We start from the raw sequence: 20081 nt of genomic DNA, 5'->3' as shown, positions 1-20081 counted from the left end.
AGGAGACGGTACAGATCCCCAGTGTTTATCAGTAACACTATTACTGATTTCATTAATGTTCAGTGTCAGACACCCAGTGACTGTAAACACAATCTCCCACAGTCTGGTACTTACCGCAGTTTCTGTATTTTACACTCCGGGTTCCTCAGAGCCGCAGAGACCAGTTTCACTCCTGAATCTCCCAGGTCATTCGCCCCAAGTCTAAACACAAACAGACAAATTGATGAACAAAGTGATACAAACCGTGGGACTGAGGGTAATTCTCTCAAGCGGATATTTCAGGAAACATTAAACCCTTCCGTAAATCACTGATCGGAGTTCCCATCACTGTCAATGTCCCTCACTGCCCAGCTCCAGGGTATTCACCCAATGTCAGTCATTTAGTCTGTTGCTGTGACCCTGTGAACTCCACATTTTCTGTCTCGTTCTCCGTTGCCTAGAAAAGTGTTACTGACCACAGAGTGTCAGAAGGGGCAGGGATGGGGGTGATATAGCCCCACAGTGAGGAAGCTTTGTAAATCGGGAAATGTCGATGGGAAATGGAGGAAGAGACCCCACCTGAGGGAACGGATGGAAAGACACAAGAGGAAAGGGATGGGGAAACGAGATCCCACAGGAGGAAGTGGGATGGGGAAAAGAGATACCTCAGTTATGGGGGGATGGGGAAGGAGAGATCCCACCGGGGGACGGGGAAGAGAGATCCCACAGGAGAAAGGGGGATGAGGATGAGAGATCCCACAGGAGGAAGGGGGATGGGGATGAGAGATCCCACAGGAGGAAGAGGATGGGAAAGAGATATCCCACAGGAGGAAGAGGAAAGGGGAAGAGAGATCCTAGAGGAGGAAGTGGATGGGGAAGAGAGATCCCGCAGTAGGAAGCTGAATCAGGAAAAGAGATCCCACAGGAGAAAGGAGATTGGGAAAAGAGATCTACAGGAGGAAGGGGATGGGGAGGAGATATCCCACAGGAAGAAAGGGATGGGGAAGAGATATCACACAGGAGGGAGGGGATGAGGAAATGAGATCTGGCAGGAAGAAGTGGGATGGGGAAGGGAGATCCCACAGGAAGAAGGGGATGGGGAAGAGGTCCCATAGGAGGAAGGAGATGGGGAAGAGAGATCCAACAGGAGGACAGGGATGGGGAAGAGAGATCCCACAGGAGGAAGGAGGATGGGGAAGAGATCCCACAGGAGGAAGGATGGGGAAGAGATCCCACAGGAGGAAATGGATGGGGAAAAAGAGATCCCACAGGAGGAAGGGGGATGGGGAAAAGTGATCCCAAAGGAAGGAAGGGATGAGGAAAGGAGATGCCGCAGGAGTTGGGGGGATGGGGAAGAGAGTTCCCACAGGTGGAAGGGGTTAGGAAAGAGAGATCCTATGGGAGGAAAGGGAATGGGAAGGAGAGATCCCACAGGAGGAAGGTGGATGGGGAAGAGAGATCCCACAGGTGGAAGGGGAATGGGGAAGAGGTCCCATAGGAGGAAGGAGATGGGGAAGAGAGATCCAACAGGAGGATGGGGATGGGGAAGAGAGACCCCACAGGAGGAAGGAGGATGGGGAAGAGATCCCACAGGAGGAAGGAGGATGGGGAAGAGATCCCACAGGGTGAAAGAGATTGGGAAGAAAGATCCCACAGTCGGAAACGGAATCAGCAGGAGAGATCCCACGGGAGAAGGGGAAGGCAATGAGAGATCCCTCCGGAGAAAGGGGGATGGGGAAGAAATTTCCAGCAGGAGGAAGTGGATGGGGAAGAGTGATCCCACAGTAGGAAGCAGAATCAGGAAGAGAGATCCAACAGGAGGTAGGGGGATGGGGAAGAGAGATCCCACAGGAGGATGGGGGATGGGGACGAGAGATCCCACAGGAGGAAGGAGGATGGGGAAGAGAGATCCCACAGGAGGAAGGGGGATGGGTAAGTGAGATCCCACAGGAGGAAGAGGGATGGGGTAGAGAGATCCCACAGGTGGAAAGGTGATGGGAAGAGAGATCCCACAGTAGGAAGGGGGATGTGGAAGAGAGATCCCACAGGTGGAAATGGATGGGGAAAAAGAGATCCCTCCGGAGGAAAGGGGGATAGGGAAGAGAGATCCCACAGGAGGAAAGGGGGATAGGGAAGAGAGATCCCACAGGATGAAGGATGATGGGTAAGTGAGATCCCACAGGATGAAGGATGATGGGGAAGAGAGATGCCACAGGAGGAAGGGGGATGGGGAAGAGAGATCCCACAGGAAGGAGATGGGGAAGAGAGATCCCACAGGAGGAAAGGGGGATAGGGAAGAGAGATCCCACAGGATGAAGGATGATGGGGAAGAGAGATCCCACAGGATGAAGGATGATGGGGAAGAGAGATCCCACAGGTGGAAATGGATGGGGAAAATGAGATCCCTCCGGAGGAAAGGGGGATAGGGAAGAGAGATCCCACATGAGGAAGGGCGATGGGGTAGAGAGATCCCACAAGAAGAGGTGGATGGGGAAGAGAGATCCTACAGGAGGAAGGGGATGGGGAAGAGAGATCCGACAGGAGGAAGGAGAATGGGGAAGAAACATCCTACAGGAGGGCGGGGGTTAGGAAAGAGATCCTACGGGAGGAAGGGCAATGGGACGGAGAGACCCCACAGGGGGAAGTCGGATGGGGCAGGGAGATCCCACAGGAGGAAGGGGATGTGGAAGAGAGAACCCACAGGAGGAAGGCGGATGGGGAAGAGATATCCCACAGAAGGAAGGACGTTGGGGAACAGTGATCTCTCTGGAGGAAGGGGGATGGGGAAGAGAGATCCCACAGGAGGAAGGGGATGGGGAAGAAATTTCCGGCAGGAGGAATTGGATGGGGAAGAGAGATCCCACAATAGGAAGCAGAATCAGGAAGAGAGATCCAACAGGAGGTAGGGTGATGGGAAAAAGAGATACCACAGGAGGAAGGGGGATGGGGAAGAGAGATCCCACAGGAGGTAGGGGGATGGGAAAGAGATACCACAGGAGGAAGGGGATCCGGAAGAGAGATCCCACAGGAGGAAGGGAGATGGGGAAGAGAGATCCCACAAAAGGAGGGGGATGGGGAAGAGATATCTCACAGGAGGAAGGGGATGAGGAAGAGAGATCCCATAGAAGGAGGGGGGATGGGGAAGAGAGATCCCTCAGGAGGAAGGGGATGGGGAAGAGAGATCCCACAGGAGGAAATGGATGGTGAAAAAGAGATCCCACAGGAGGAAGAGGGATGGGTAATTTCAACATACAGGTGAACTGGGAGAAACAGTTTGGTGCTGGACCCCAGGATAGGGAGTTTGTAGAGTGCCTACGGGATGCATTCTTGGAACAGCTTGTACGAGAGCCGACCAGGGACAAGGCTATTCTGGATTTAGTCTTGTGTAATGAACAGGGTTTGATAAGTGATCTTGAAGCAAAAGAGCCATTAGGAGGTAGTGTCCATAACATGATATGTTTTTATCTACAGTTTGAGAAGGATAAGGGCAGCTTGGAGGTGTCAGTGTTGCAGTTGAACAGGGGAAACTATGGAGCCATGAGGGAGGATCTGGCCAAAGTTGACTGGACGGAATGCCTAGCAGAAAAGACAGTGGAACAGCAATGGCAGGTATTCTTGGGAATAATGCACAAGGTGCAAAATCAGTTCATCCCCAGAGAAGGAAGGATTCAAAGGGGGGAAAGGGGCCACAGTGGTTGACAAAGGAAGTCAGAGATTGCATAGCATTAAAAAAAAAGGAAGTATGACAGAGCTAAGCTGAGTGGGAGGACAGATGATTGGGAAGTTTTTAAGGAACAACAGAACTTAACTAAAAAGGCAATACGGGGAGAAAAAAATGAGGTACGAACGCAAGCTAGCCAGGAATATAAAGGAAGATAGCAAAAGCTTTTTTAGGTATGTGAAGAGAAAGAAGATAGTTAAGAACAATGTTGGGCCCTTGAAGAATGAATTGGGTGAAATTGTTATGGGAAACAGAGAAATGGCAGAAAAATTTAATGAGTACTTTAGATCTGTTTTCACTAAGGAAGACACAAGCAATCTCCCAGATGTATGGATGGGCCAAGGACATAGGGTAACAGAGGAAATGAAACAGATTGACATTAGGAAGGAAACGGTGATGAGTAGACTGATGGGTCTGAAGGCTGACAAATCCCCAGGTCCAGATGGTCTGCATCCTAGGGTACTAAAGGAGGTGGCCCTGAAAATTGCGGATGCATTGGTAATCATTTTCCAATGTTCCTTAGATTCAGGATCAGTTCCTGAGGATTGGAGAATGGCTAATGTTATCCCATTTTTTAAGAAAGGAGGGAGGGAGAAAACAGCGAACTAACAACCTGTCATCCTGACATCAGTGGTGGGGAAGATGCTAGTGTCCATTATTAAGGATGAAATAGTGGCATATCTAGATAGCAGTGATAGGATTGGGCCGAGCCAGCATGGATTTACCAAGGGTAAATCATGCTTGACTAATCTGTTGGAGTTTTTCGAGTATGTAACCAGGAAGTTAGACGGGTGAGATCCAGTGGATGTAGTGTACCTCGATTTTCAGAAGGCATTTGATAAGGTCCCACATAGGAGATTGGTGGGTAAAATCAGAGCTCATGGCATTGGGGGGAAGATATTGACATGGATAGAAAACTGGTTGGCAGATAGAAAGCAAAGGGTTGCGGTGAATGGGTGTTTCTCAGAATGGCAGGTGGTGACTAGTGGGGTGCCACAGGGCTCGGTATTGGGACCACAGCTGTTTACAATTTACATCAATGTTTTAGATAAAGCCATTGAGAATAACATCAGCAAATTTGCTGATGATACTAAGCTGGGTGGCAGTGTGACATGTGATGAGGATGTTAGGAGAATTCAGGGTGACTTGGATAAGCTGGGTGAGTGGGCAGATACTTGGCAGATGACGTTTAATGTGAATAAGTGTGAGGTTATCCACATTGGGAGTAAGCACAGGAAGGCAGATTATTATCTGAACGGTGTAGAGTAAGGTAAGGGAGAAATACAGAGAGATCTAGGAGTCCTTGTTCATCAGTCACTGAAGGTGAATGAGCAAGTGCAGCAGGCAGTGCAGAAGGCTAATGGAATGTTGGCCTTTATTACAAAGGGAATTGAGTACAAGAGCAAGGAAATCCTCTTGCATTTGTACAGAGCCCTGGTGAGACCACAGCTGGAGTATTGTGTACAGTTTTGGTCTCCAGGGTTAAGGAAGGACATCCTGGCTGTAGAGGAAGTGCAGCGTAGATTTACGAGGTTAATTCCTGGGATCTCTGGACTGTCTTACGCAGAGAGGTTAGAGAGACTGGGCTTGTACACACTGGAATTAAGGAGATTGAGAAGGGATCTGATTGAAACATAGAGGTTTAAGGGACTGGACAAGATAGAGGCAGGAAATATGTTCCAGATGCTGGGAGAGTCCAGTAGCAGAGGGCATGGTTTGAGAATAAGGGGTAGGTCATTTAGGACAGAGTTAAGGAAAAATTTCTCCCAGAGAGTTGTGGGTGTCTGGAATGTACTGCCTTGGAAGGAAGTGGAGGTCAATTCGCTGGATGCTTTCAAGAAGAAGCTAGATAGCTATCTTATGGATAGGGGAATCAAGGGATATCGGGACAAGGCAGGAACCGGGTATTGATAGTAGATGATCAGCCATGATCTCAAAATGGCGGTGCAGGCTCGAAGAGCCGAATGGTCTACTTCTGCAACTATTGTCTATTGTCCCACAGGAGGAAGGGGGATGGGGAAGAGAGATCCCACAGGAGGATGCGGGATGTGGAATAGAGATCCCACAGGAGGACGGGGGATGGGGAGGAAATTTCCAGCAGGAAGAGGTGGATGGGGAAGAGTGATCCCACAGTAGGAAGCAGCATCAGGAAGAGAGATCCAACAGGTGGTAGGGGGATGGGAAGAGAGATACCACAGGAGGAAGGGGATCCGGAAGAGAATTCCCACAGAAGGAAGGGAGATGGGGAAGAGAGATCCCACAAGAGGAAGGAGAATGGGAAAGAGAGATCCCACGGAAGGTAGGGGGCTGGGGAAGAGAGATCCCACAGGAGGATGGGAGATGGCGAAGAGAGATCCCACAGGAGGAATGGGGCTGGGGAAGTGAGATCCCACAGGAGGATGGGAGATGGGGAAGAGAGATCCCACAGGAGGAAGGGAGATGGGGAAGAGAGATCCCACAGGAGGAAGGGAGATGGGGAAGAGAGATCCCACAGGAGGATGGGAGATGGGGAAGAGAGATCCCACAGGAGGATGGGAGATGGGGAAGAGAGATCCCACAGGAGGAAGGGGGCTGGGGAAGAGAGATCCCACAGGAGGATGGGAGATGGGGAAGAGAGTTCCCACAGGAGGAAGGGGGATGTGGAAGAGAGATCCCACAGAGGGAAGGAGGATTGGGAAGAAATTTCCGGCAGGAGATATTGGATGCGGAAGAGAGATCCCACAATAGGAAGCAGAATCAGGAAGAGAGATCCAACAGGAGGTAGAGGGATGGGAAAGAGAGATACCACAGGAGGAAGGGGATTGGGAAAGAGAGATCCCACTGCAGGTAGGGGGCTGGGGAAGAGAGATCCCACAGGAGGATGGGAGATGGGGAAGAGAGATCCCACAGGAGGAATGGGGCTGGGGAAGAGAGATCCCACAGGAGGAAGGAGAATGGGAAAGAGAGATCCTACTGGAGATAGGGGGCTGGGGAAGAGAGATCCCACAGGAGGATGGGAGATGGGGAAGAGAGATCCCACAGGAGGAAGGGGGCTGGGGAAGAGAGATCCCACAGGAGGATGGGAGATGGGGAAGAGAGATCCCACAGGAGGAAGAGGGCTGGGGAAGAGAGATCCCACAGGAGGATGGGAGATGGGGAAGAGAGATCCCACAGGAGGAAGGGGGATGTGGAGGAGAGATCCCACAGAGGGAAGGAGGATTGGGAAGAAATTTCCGGCAGGAGGTATTGGATGCGGAAGAGAGATCCCACAATAGGAAGCAGAATTAGGAAGAGACATCCAACAGGAGGTAGGGGAATGGGAAAGAGAGATACCACAGGAGGAAGGGGATTGGGAAGAGAGATCCCACAGGAGGAAGGGAGATGGGGAAGAGAGATCTCACAGGAGGATGGGGGATGTGGAATAGAGATCCCACAGGAGGACGGGAGATGGGGAAGAGAGATCCCACAAGAGGAAGGAGAATGGGAAAGAGAGATCCCACTGGAGGTAGGGGGCTGGGGAAGAGAGATCCCACAGGAGAATAGGAGATGGGGAAGAGAGATCCCACAGGAGGAATGGGGCTGGGGAAGAGAGATCCCACAGGAGGATGGGAGATGGGGAAGAGAGATCCCACAGGAGGAAGGGGGCTGGGGAAGAGAGATCCCACAGGAGGATGGGAGATGGGGAAGAGAGATCCCACAGGAGGAAGGGGGCTGGGGAAGGGAGATCCCACAGGAGGATGGGAGATCGGGAAGAGAGATCCCACAGGAGGAAGGGGGATGTGGAAGAGAGATCCCACAGAGGGAAGGAGGATTGGGAAGAAATTTCCGGCAGGAGTTATTGGATGCAGAAGAGAGATCCCACAATAGGAAGCAGAATCAGGAAGAGAGATCCAACAGGAGGTAGGGGGATGGGAAAGAGAGATACCACAGGAGGAAGGGGATTGGGAAGAGAGATCCCACAGGAGGAAGGGAGATGGGGAAGAGAGATCCCTCAGGAGGATGGGGGATGTGGAATAGAGATCCCACAGGAGGACGGGGGATGGGGAGGAAATTTCCAGCAGGAGGAGGTGGATGGGGAAGAGTGATCCCACAGTAGGAAGCAGCATCAGGAAGAGAGATCCAACAGGTGGTAGGGGGATGGGAAAGAGAGATACCACAGGAGGAAGGGGATCCGGAAGAGAATTCCCACAGAAGGAAGGGAGATGGGGAAGAGAGATCCCACAAGAGGAAGGAGAATGGGAAAGAGAGATCCCACTGGAGGTAGGGGGCTGGGGAAGAGAGATCCCACAGGAGGATGGGAGATGGGGAAGAGAGATCCCACAGGAGGAATGGGGCTGGGGAAGAGAGATCCCACAGGAGGATGGGAGATGGGGAAGAGAGATCCCACAGGAGGAAGGGGGCTGGGGAAGAGAGATCCCACAGGAGGATGGGAGATGGGGAAGAGAGATCCCACAGGAGGAAGGGGGCTGGGGAAGAGAGATCCCACAGGAGGATGGGAGATGGGGAAGAGAGTTCCCACAGGAGGAAGGGGGATGTGGAAGAGAGATCCCACAGAGGGAAGGAGGATTGGGAAGAAATTTCCGGCAGGAGTTATTGGATGCGGAAGAGAGATCCCACAATAGGAAGCAGAATCAGGAAGAGAGATCCAACAGGAGGTAGGGGGATGGGAAAGAGAGATACCACAGGAGGAAGGGGATTGGGAAGAGAGATCCCACAGGAGGAAGGGAGATGGGGAAGAGAGATCCCACAGGAGGATGGGGGATGTGGAATAGAGATCCCACAGTAGGACGGTGGATTGGGAGGAAATTTCCAGCAGGAGGCATTTTGGCAGGAATAATCCAAATAGAACATACAGGGTAACTGGTAGGGCATTGAGGAATGCAGTGGAACAGAGAGATCTAGGAATAACTGTGCATAGTTCCCTGAAGGTGGAGTCTCATGTAGATAGGGTGGTGAAGAAGGCTTTTGGAACGCTGGCCTTTATAAATCAGAGCATTGAGTACAGAAGTTGGGATGTAATGTTAAAATTGTACAAGGCATTGGTAAGGCCAAATTTGGAATATTGTGTACAGTTCTGGTCACCGAATTATAGGAAAGATATCAATAAATTAGAGAGAGTGCAGAGACGATTTACTAGGATGTTACCTGGGTTTCAGCACTTAAGTTACAGGGAAAGGTTGAACAAGTTAGGTCTCTATTCATTGGAGCGTAGAAGGTTGAGGTGGGATTTGATCGAAGTCTTTAAAATGTTGAGAGGGATAGATAGAGTTGACGTGAATAGGCTGTTTCCATTGAGAGTAGGGGAGATTCAAACGAGAGGACATGATTTGAGAGTTAGGGGGCAAAATTTAAGGGAAACACGAGGGGGTCTTTCTTTACTCAGAGAGTGATAGCTGTGTGGAATGAGCTTCCTGTAGAAGTAGTAGAGGCCAGTTCAGTTGTGTCATTTAAGGTAAAGTTGGATAGGTATATGGACAGGAAAGGAGTGGAGGGTAGGTGGGACTAGGTGAGATTAAGAGTTCAGCACGGACTAGGAGGGCCGGAATGGCCTGTTTCCGTGCTGTGATTGTTATATGGTTATAGGAGGTGGATGGGGAAGAGTGATCCCAGAGTCGGAAGCAGCATCAGGAAGAGAGATCCAACAGGTGGTAGGGGGATGGGAAAGAGAGATACCACAGGAGGAAGGGGATCCGGAAGAGAATTCCCACAGAAGGAAGGGAGATGGGGAAGAGAGATCCCACAAGAGGAAGGAGAATGGGAAAGAGAGATCCCACTGGAGGAAGGGGGCTGGGGAAGAGAGATCCCACAATAGGAAGCAGAATCAGGAAGAGAGATCCAACAGGAGGTAGGGGGATGGGGAAGAGAGATCCCATAGAAGGAGGGGGGATGGGGAAGAGAGATCCCACAGGAGGAAATGGATGTGGAAAAGAGATCCCACAGGAGGTAGGAGGATGGGGAATTTCAACATGCAGGTGAACTGGGAGAAACAGTTTGGTGCTGGACCTCAGGATAGGGGGTTTGTAGAGTGCCTACGGGATGCATTCTTGGAACAGCTTATACGAGAGCCGACCAGGGACAAGGCTGTTCTGGATTTAGTCTTGTGTAATGAACAGGATTTGATAAGCTATCTTGAAGTAAAGGAGCCATTAGGAGGTAGTGACCATAACATGGTATGCTTTTATCTACAGTTTGAGAAGGATAAGGGCAGCTCGGAGGTGTCAGTGTTGCAGTTGAACAGGGGAAACTATGGAGCCATGAGGGAGGAGCTGGCTAAAGTTGACTGGACGGATATCCTAGCAGAAAAGACAGTGGAACAGCAATGGCAGGTATTCTTGGGAATAATGCACAAGGTGCAAAATCAGTTCATCCCCAGAGAAGGAAGGATTCAAAGGGGGGAAAGGGGCCACAGTGGTTGACAAAGGAAGTCAGAGATTGAATAGCATTTAAAAAAAAAGGAAGTATGACAGAGCTAAGGTGAGTGGGAGGACAGATGATTGGGAAGTTTTTAAAGAACAACAGAACTTAACTTAAAAGGCAATACGGGGAGAATAAAATTAGGTATGAACGCAAGCTAGCCAGGAATATAAAGGAAGATAGCAAAAGCTTTTTACGTATGTGAAGAGAAAGAAGATAGTTAAGAACAATGTTGGGCCCTTGAAGAATGAATTGGGTGAAATTGTTATGGGAAACAGAGAAATGGCAGAAGAATTTAATGAGTACTTTAGATCTGTCTTCACTAGGGAAGACACAAGCAATCTCCCAGATGTATGGATGGGCCAAGGACATAGGGTAACAGAGGAAATGAAACAGATTGACATTAGGAAGGAAACGGTGATGAGTAGACTGATGGGGCTGAAGGCTGACAAATCCCCAGGTCCAGATGGTCTGCATCCTAGGGTACTAAAGGAAGTGGCCCTGGAAATTGCGGATGCATTGGTAATCATTTTCCAATGTTCCTTAGATTCAGGATCAGTTCCTGAGGATTTGAGAATGGCTAATGTTATCCCATTTTTTAAGAAAGGAGGGAGGGAGAAAACAGAACTATCGACCTGTCAGCCTGACATCTGTGGTGGGGAAGATGCTAGAGTCCATTATTATCGATGCAATGCTCCTCAGACAGGATGAAGAGGTCAATACTCCCCAATGCCATTAGGCTTTACAATTCAACCGCCAGGACTTAAGAACTTTTTAAAAGCTATTATTAATGCTTTTTGAGATAGTGATTTAGATGCATATCATATTTTTTTTTTACTGAGTTAAGTATTGTATGTAATTAGTTTTGCTACAACAAGTGTATGGGACATTGGAAAAAAAAAGTTGAATTTCCCCATGGGGATGAATAAAGTATCTATCTATCTATCTATCTATCTATTAAGGATGAAATTGTGGCATATCTAGATAGCAGTGATAGGATTGGGACGAGCCAGCATGGATTTACCAAGGGTAAATCATGCTTGACTAATCTGTTGGAGTTTTTCGAGGATGTAACCAGGAAGTTAAAGACGGGTGAGATCCAGTGGATGTAGTGTACCTCGATTTTCAGAAGGCATTTGATAAGGTCCCACATAGGAGATTGGTGGGTAAAATCAAAGCTCAGGGCATCGGGGGAAAGACATTGACATGGATAGAAAACTTTTTGGCAGATAGAAAGCAAAGGGTAGCGGTGAATGGGTGTTTCTCGGAATGGCAGGTGGTGACTAGTGGGGTGCCATAGGGCTCGGTATTGGGACCACAGCTGTTTACAATTTACATCAATGTTTTAGATAAAGCCATTGAGAATAACATCAGCAAATTTGCTGATGATACTAAGCTGGGTGGCAGTGTGACATGTGATGAGGATGTTAGGAGAATTCAGGGTGACTTGGATAAGCTGGGTGAGTGGGCAGATACTTGGCAGATGACGTTTAATGTGAATAAGTGTGAGGTTATCCACATTGGGAGTAAGCACAGGAAGGCAGATTATTATCTGAACGGTGTAGAGTTAGGTAAGGGAGAAATACAGAGAGATCTAGGAGTCCTTGTTCATCAGTCACTGAAGGTGAATGAGCAAGTGCAGCAGGCAGTGCAGAAGGCTAATGGAATGTTGGCCTTTATTACAAAGGGAATTGAGTACAAGAGCAAGGAAATCCTCTTGCATTTGTACAGAGCCCTGGTGAGACCACAGCTGGAGTATTGTGTACAGTTTTGGTCTCCAGGGTTAAGGAAGGACATCCTGGCTGTAGAGGAAGTGCAGCGTAGATTTACGAGGTTAATTCCTGGGATCTCTGGACTGTCTTACGCAGAGAGGTTAGAGAGACTGGGCTTGTACACACTGGAATTAAGGAGATTGAGAAGGGATCTGATTGAAACATAGAGGTTTAAGGGACTGGACAAGATAGAGGCAGGAAATATGTTCCAGATGCTGGGAGAGTCCAGTAGCAGAGGGCATGGTTTGAGAATAAGGGGTAGGTCATTTAGGACAGAGTTAAGGAAAAATTTCTCCCAGAGAGTTGTGGGTGTCTGGAATGTACTGCCTTGGAAGGAAGTGGAGGCCAATTCGCTGGATGCTTTCAAGAAGAAGCTAGATAGCTATCTTATGGATAGGGGAATCAAGGGATATCGGGACAAGGCAGGAACCGGGTATTGATAGTAGATGATCAGCCATGATCTCAAAATGGCGGTGCAGGCTCGAAGAGCCGAATGGTCTACTTCTGCAACTATTGTCTATTGTCCCACAGGAGGACGGGGGATGGGGAGGAAATTTCCTGCAGGAGGAAGTGGATGGGGAAGAGTGATCCCACAGTAGGAAGCAGCATCAGGAAGAGAGATCCAACAGGTGGTAGGGGGATGGGAAGAGAGATACCACAGGAGGAAGGGGATCCGGAAGAGAATTCCCACAGAAGGAAGGGAGATGGGGAAGAGAGATCCCACAGGAGGATGCGGGATGTGGAATAGAGATCCCACAGGAGGACGGGGGATGGGGAGGAAATTTCCAGCAGGAAGAGGTGGATGGGGAAGAGTGATCCCACAGTAGGAAGCAGCATCAGGAAGAGAGATCCAACAGGTGGTAGGGGGATGGGAAGAGAGATACCACAGGAGGAAGGGGATCCGGAAGAGAATTCCCACAGAAGGAAGGGAGATGGGGAAGAGAGATCCCACAAGAGGAAGGAGAATGGGAAAGAGAGATCCCACGGAAGGTAGGGGGCTGGGGAAGAGAGATCCCACAGGAGGATGGGAGATGGCGAAGAGAGATCCCACAGGAGGAATGGGGCTGGGGAAGTGAGATCCCACAGGAGGATGGGAGATGGGGAAGAGAGATCCCACAGGAGGAAGGGAGATGGGGAAGAGAGATCCCACAGGAGGAAGGGAGATGGGGAAGAGAGATCCCACAGGAGGATGGGAGATGGGGAAGAGAGATCCCACAGGAGGATGGGAGATGGGGAAGAGAGATCCCACAGGAGGAAGGGGGCTGGGGAAGAGAGATCCCACAGGAGGATGGGAGATGGGGAAGAGAGTTCCCACAGGAGGAAGGGGGATGTGGAAGAGAGATCCCACAGAGGGAAGGAGGATTGGGAAGAAATTTCCGGCAGGAGATATTGGATGCGGAAGAGAGATCCCACAATAGGAAGCAGAATCAGGAAGAGAGATCCAACAGGAGGTAGAGGGATGGGAAAGAGAGATACCACAGGAGGAAGGGGATTGGGAAAGAGAGATCCCACTGCAGGTAGGGGGCTGGGGAAGAGAGATCCCACAGGAGGATGGGAGATGGGGAAGAGAGATCCCACAGGAGGAATGGGGCTGGGGAAGAGAGATCCCACAGGAGGAAGGAGAATGGGAAAGAGAGATCCTACTGGAGATAGGGGGCTGGGGAAGAGAGATCCCACAGGAGGATGGGAGATGGGGAAGAGAGATCCCACAGGAGGAAGGGGGCTGGGGAAGAGAGATCCCACAGGAGGATGGGAGATGGGGAAGAGAGATCCCACAGGAGGAAGAGGGCTGGGGAAGAGAGATCCCACAGGAGGATGGGAGATGGGGAAGAGAGATCCCACAGGAGGAAGGGGGATGTGGAGGAGAGATCCCACAGAGGGAAGGAGGATTGGGAAGAAATTTCCGGCAGGAGGTATTGGATGCGGAAGAGAGATCCCACAATAGGAAGCAGAATTAGGAAGAGACATCCAACAGGAGGTAGGGGAATGGGAAAGAGAGATACCACAGGAGGAAGGGGATTGGGAAGAGAGATCCCACAGGAGGAAGGGAGATGGGGAAGAGAGATCTCACAGGAGGATGGGGGATGTGGAATAGAGATCCCACAGGAGGACGGGAGATGGGGAAGAGAGATCCCACAAGAGGAAGGAGAATGGGAAAGAGAGATCCCACTGGAGGTAGGGGGCTGGGGAAGAGAGATCCCACAGGAGGATAGGAGATGGGGAAGAGAGATCCCACAGGAGGAATGGGGCTGGGGAAGAGAGATCCCACAGGAGGATGGGAGATGGGGAAGAGAGATCCCACAGGAGGAAGGGGGCTGGGGAAGAGAGATCCCACAGGAGGATGGGAGATGGGGAAGAGAGATCCCACAGGAGGAAGGGGGCTGGGGAAGGGAGATCCCACAGGAGGATGGGAGATCGGGAAGAGAGATCCCACAGGAGGAAGGGGGATGTGGAAGAGAGATCCCACAGAGGGAAGGAGGATTGGGAAGAAATTTCCGGCAGGAGTTATTGGATGCGGAAGAGAGATCCCACAATAGGAAGCAGAATCAGGAAGAGAGATCCAACAGGAGGTAGGGGGATGGGAAAGAGAGATACCACAGGAGGAAGGGGATTGGGAAGAGAGATCCCACAGGAGGAAGGGAGATGGGGAAGAGAGATCCCTCAGGAGGATGGGGGATGTGGAATAGAGATCCCACAGGAGGACGGGGGATGGGGAGGAAATTTCCAGCAGGAGGAGGTGGATGGGGAAGAGTGATCCCACAGTAGGAAGCAGCATCAGGAAGAGAGATCCAACAGGTGGTAGGGGGATGGGAAAGAGAGATACCACAGGAGGAAGGGGATCCGGAAGAGAATTCCCACAGAAGGAAGGGAGATGGGGAAGAGAGATCCCACAAGAGGAAGGAGAATGGGAAAGAGAGATCCCACTGGAGGTAGGGGGCTGGGGAAGAGAGATCCCACAGGAGGATGGGAGATGGGGAAGAGAGATCCCACAGGAGGAATGGGGCTGGGGAAGAGAGATCCCACAGGAGGATGGGAGATGGGGAAGAGAGATCCCACAGGAGGAAGGGGGCTGGGGAAGAGAGATCCCACAGGAGGATGGGAGATGGGGAAGAGAGATCCCACAGGAGGAAGGGGGCTGGGGAAGAGAGATCCCACAGGAGGATGGGAGATGGGGAAGAGAGTTCCCACAGGAGGAAGGGGGATGTGGAAGAGAGATCCCACAGAGGGAAGGAGGATTGGGAAGAAATTTCCGGCAGGAGTTATTGGATGCGGAAGAGAGATCCCACAATAGGAAGCAGAATCAGGAAGAGAGATCCAACAGGAGGTAGGGGGATGGGAAAGAGAGATACCACAGGAGGAAGGGGATTGGGAAGAGAGATCCCACAGGAGGAAGGGAGATGGGGAAGAGAGATCCCACAGGAGGATGGGGGATGTGGAATAGAGATCCCACAGTAGGACGGTGGATTGGGAGGAAATTTCCAGCAGGAGGCATTTTGGCAGGAATAATCCAAATAGAACATACAGGGTAACTGGTAGGGCATTGAGGAATGCAGTGGAACAGAGAGATCTAGGAATAACTGTGCATAGTTCCCTGAAGGTGGAGTCTCATGTAGATAGGGTGGTGAAGAAGGCTTTTGGAACGCTGGCCTTTATAAATCAGAGCATTGAGTACAGAAGTTGGGATGTAATGTTAAAATTGTACAAGGCATTGGTAAGGCCAAATTTGGAATATTGTGTACAGTTCTGGTCACCGAATTATAGGAAAGATATCAATAAATTAGAGAGAGTGCAGAGACGATTTACTAGGATGTTACCTGGGTTTCAGCACTTAAGTTACAGGGAAAGGTTGAACAAGTTAGGTCTCTATTCATTGGAGCGTAGAAGGTTGAGGTGGGATTTGATCGAAGTCTTTAAAATGTTGAGAGGGATAGATAGAGTTGACGTGAATAGGCTGTTTCCATTGAGAGTAGGGGAGATTCAAACGAGAGGACATGATTTGAGAGTTAGGGGGCAAAATTTAAGGGAAACACGAGGGGGTCTTTCTTTACTCAGAGAGTGATAGCTGTGTGGAATGAGCTTCCTGTAGAAGTAGTAGAGGCCAGTTCAGTTGTGTCATTTAAGGTAAAGTTGGATAGGTATATGGACAGGAAAGGAGTGGAGGGTAGGTGGGACTAGGTGAGATTAAGAGTTCAGCACGGACTAGGAGGGCCGGAATGGCCTGTTTCCGTGCTGTGATTGTTATATGGTTATAGGAGGTGGATGGGGAAGAGTGATCCCAGAGTCGGAAGCAGCATCAGGAAGAGAGATCCAACAGGTGGTAGGGGGATGGGAAAGAGAGATACCACAGGAGGAAGGGGATCCGGAAGAGAATTCCCACAGAAGGAAGGGAGATGGGGAAGAGAGATCCCACAAGAGGAAGGAGAATGGGAAAGAGAGATCCCACTGGAGGAAGGGGGCTGGGGAAGAGAGATCCCACAATAGGAAGCAGAATCAGGAAGAGAGATCCAACAGGAGGTAGGGGGATGGGGAAGAGAGATCCCATAGAAGGAGGGGGGATGGGGAAGAGAGATCCCACAGGAGGAAATGGATGTGGAAAAGAGATCCCACAGGAGGTAGGAGGATGGGGAATTTCAACATGCAGGTGAACTGGGAGAAACAGTTTGGTGCTGGACCTCAGGATAGGGGGTTTGTAGAGTGCCTACGGGATGCATTCTTGGAACAGCTTATACGAGAGCCGACCAGGGACAAGGCTGTTCTGGATTTAGTCTTGTGTAATGAACAGGATTTGATAAGCTATCTTGAAGTAAAGGAGCCATTAGGAGGTAGTGACCATAACATGGTATGCTTTTATCTACAGTTTGAGAAGGATAATGGCAGCTCGGAGGTGTCAGTGTTGCAGTTGAACAGGGGAAACTATGGAGCCATGAGGGAGGAGCTGGCTAAAGTTGACTGGACGGATATCCTAGCAGAAAAGACAGTGGAACAGCAATGGCAGGTATTCTTGGGAATAATGCACAAGGTGCAAAATCAGTTCATCCCCAGAGAAGGAAGGATTCAAAGGGGGGAAAGGGGCCACAGTGGTTGACAAAGGAAGTCAGAGATTGAATAGCATTTAAAAAAAAAGGAAGTATGACAGAGCTAAGGTGAGTGGGAGGACAGATGATTGGGAAGTTTTTAAAGAACAACAGAACTTAACTTAAAAGGCAATACGGGGAGAATAAAATTAGGTATGAACGCAAGCTAGCCAGGAATATAAAGGAAGATAGCAAAAGCTTTTTACGTATGTGAAGAGAAAGAAGATAGTTAAGAACAATGTTGGGCCCTTGAAGAATGAATTGGGTGAAATTGTTATGGGAAACAGAGAAATGGCAGAAGAATTTAATGAGTACTTTAGATCTGTCTTCACTAGGGAAGACACAAGCAATCTCCCAGATGTATGGATGGGCCAAGGACATAGGGTAACAGAGGAAATGAAACAGATTGACATTAGGAAGGAAACGGTGATGAGTAGACTGATGGGGCTGAAGGCTGACAAATCCCCAGGTCCAGATGGTCTGCATCCTAGGGTACTAAAGGAAGTGGCCCTGGAAATTGCGGATGCATTGGTAATCATTTTCCAATGTTCCTTAGATTCAGGATCAGTTCCTGAGGATTTGAGAATGGCTAATGTTATCCCATTTTTTAAGAAAGGAGGGAGGGAGAAAACAGAACTATCGACCTGTCAGCCTGACATCTGTGGTGGGGAAGATGCTAGAGTCCATTATTATCGATGCAATGCTCCTCAGACAGGATGAAGAGGTCAATACTCCCCAATGCCATTAGGCTTTACAATTCAACCGCCAGGACTTAAGAACTTTTTAAAAGCTATTATTAATGCTTTTTGAGATAGTGATTTAGATGCATATCATATTTTTTTTTTACTGAGTTAAGTATTGTATGTAATTAGTTTTGCTACAACAAGTGTATGGGACATTGGAAAAAAAAAGTTGAATTTCCCCATGGGGATGAATAAAGTATCTATCTATCTATCTATCTATCTATTAAGGATGAAATTGTGGCATATCTAGATAGCAGTGATAGGATTGGGACGAGCCAGCATGGATTTACCAAGGGTAAATCATGCTTGACTAATCTGTTGGAGTTTTTCGAGGATGTAACCAGGAAGTTAAAGACGGGTGAGATCCAGTGGATGTAGTGTACCTCGATTTTCAGAAGGCATTTGATAAGGTCCCACATAGGAGATTGGTGGGTAAAATCAAAGCTCAGGGCATCGGGGGAAAGACATTGACATGGATAGAAAACTTTTTGGCAGATAGAAAGCAAAGGGTAGCGGTGAATGGGTGTTTCTCGGAATGGCAGGTGGTGACTAGTGGGGTGCCATAGGGCTCGGTATTGGGACCACAGCTGTTTACAATTTACATCAACGATTTAGATGAAGGCATTGAGAATAACATCAGCAAATTTGCTGATGATACTAAGCTGGGTGGCAGTGTGACATGTGATGAGGATGTTAGGAGAATTCAGGGTGACTTGGATAGGCTGGGTGAGTGGGCAGATACTTGGCAGATGATGTTTAATGTGAATAAGTGTGAGGTTATCCACTTTGGGAATAAGAACAGGAAGGCAGATTATTATCTGAACGGTGTAGAGTTAGGTAAGGGAGAAATACAAAGAGATCTAGGAGTCCTTGTTCATCAGTCACTGAAATTGAATGAGCAAGTACAGCAGGCAGTGAAGAAGGCTAATGGAATGTTGGCCTTTATTACAAAGGGAATTGAGTACAAGAGCAAGGAAATCTTCTTGCATTTGTACAGATCCCTGGTGAGACCACACCTGGAGTATTGTGTACAGTTTTGGTCTCCAGGGTTAAGGAATGACATCCTGGCTGTAGAGGATGTGCAGAGTAGATTCACGAGGTTGATTTCTGGGATGTCTGGACTGTCTTACGCAGAGAGGTTAGAGAGACTGGGCTTGTACATGCTGGAATTAAGGAGATTGAGAGGGGATCTGATTGAAACATATAATATTATTAAGGGATTGGACAAGATAGAGGCAGGAAATATGTTCCAGATGCTGGGAGAGTCCAGTACCAGAGGGCATGGTTTGAGAATAAGGGGCAGGTCATTTAGGACAGTGTTAAGGAAAAATTTCTCCCAGAGAGTTGTGGGTGTCTGGAATGTACTGCCTCGGAAGGAAGTGGAGGCCAATTCTCTGGATGCTTTCAAGAAGGAGATAGATAGCTATCATATGGATAGGGGAATCAAGGGATATGGGGACAAGGCAGGAACCGGGTATTGATAGTAGATGATCAGCCATGATCTCAAAATGGCGGTGCAGGCTCGAAGGGCCGAATGGTCTACTTCTGCACCTATTGTCTATTGTCCCACAGGAGGACGGGGGATGGGGAGGAAATTTCCTGCAGGAGGAAGTGGATGGGGAAGAGTGATCCCACAGTAGGAAGCAGCATCAGGAAGAGTGATCCAACAGGTGGTAGGGGGATGGGAAAGAGAGATACCACAGGAGGAAGGAGATCCGGAAGAGAATTCCCACAGAAGGAAGGGAGATGGGGAAGAGAGATCCCACAAGAGGAAGGAGAATGGGAAAGAGAGATCCCACTGGAGGATGGGAGATGGGGAAGAGAGATCCCACAGGAGGAAGGGGGATGTGGAAGATAGATCCCACAGAGGGAAGGAGGATTGGGAAGAAATTTCCGGCAGGAGTTATTGGATGCGGAAGAGAGATCCCAGAATAGGAAGCCGAATCAGGAAGAGAGATCCAACAGGAGGTAGGGGGATGCGAAAGAGAGATACCACAGGAGGAAGGGGATTGGGAAGAGAGATCCCACAGGAGGAAGGGAGATGGGGAAGAGAGATCCCACAAAAGGAGGGGGATGGGGAAGCGAGATCCCACAGGATGAAGGGGATGAGGAAGAGAGATTTGACAGGAGGAAGGGGATGGGGAAGAGAGATCCCATAGAAGGAGGGGGGATGGGGAAGAGAGATCCAACAGGAGGAAGGGGGATGGGGAAGAGAGATCCTATAGGAGGAAGGGGGGTGGGGAAGAGATCCCACAGGAGGAAGGGGGATGGGGAAAAGAGATCCCACAGGAGGATGGGGGATGTGGAATAGAGATCCCACAGGAGGACGGGGGATGGGGAGGAAATTTCCGGCAGGAGGAAGTGGATGGGGAAGAGTGGTCCCACAGTAGGAAGCAGC

The 20081-nt window shown here is 49.5% G+C and overlaps 1 protein-coding gene across 1 annotated transcript in view; it reads right to left on the bottom strand.

Moving 5' to 3' along the window:
• LOC140721956 (ribonuclease inhibitor-like) overlaps window positions 1-20081 on the bottom strand; it is a 102424-nt gene that overhangs the window by 1674 nt on the left and 80669 nt on the right. The window contains exon 2 of the mRNA XM_073036781.1: window positions 115-201. Coding sequence (XP_072892882.1) covers window positions 115-201 — 87 coding nt within the window. The remainder of the gene's footprint in view (window positions 1-114; window positions 202-20081) is intronic.

This window comes from Hemitrygon akajei, unplaced genomic scaffold (assembly GCF_048418815.1).
Source record: "Hemitrygon akajei unplaced genomic scaffold, sHemAka1.3 Scf000065, whole genome shotgun sequence".
Classification (NCBI taxonomy): Eukaryota; Metazoa; Chordata; class Chondrichthyes; order Myliobatiformes; family Dasyatidae; genus Hemitrygon; species Hemitrygon akajei.
Note: the sequence above shows the minus strand (reverse complement) of the source record. Positions and strands in the feature narration are given on the sequence as shown.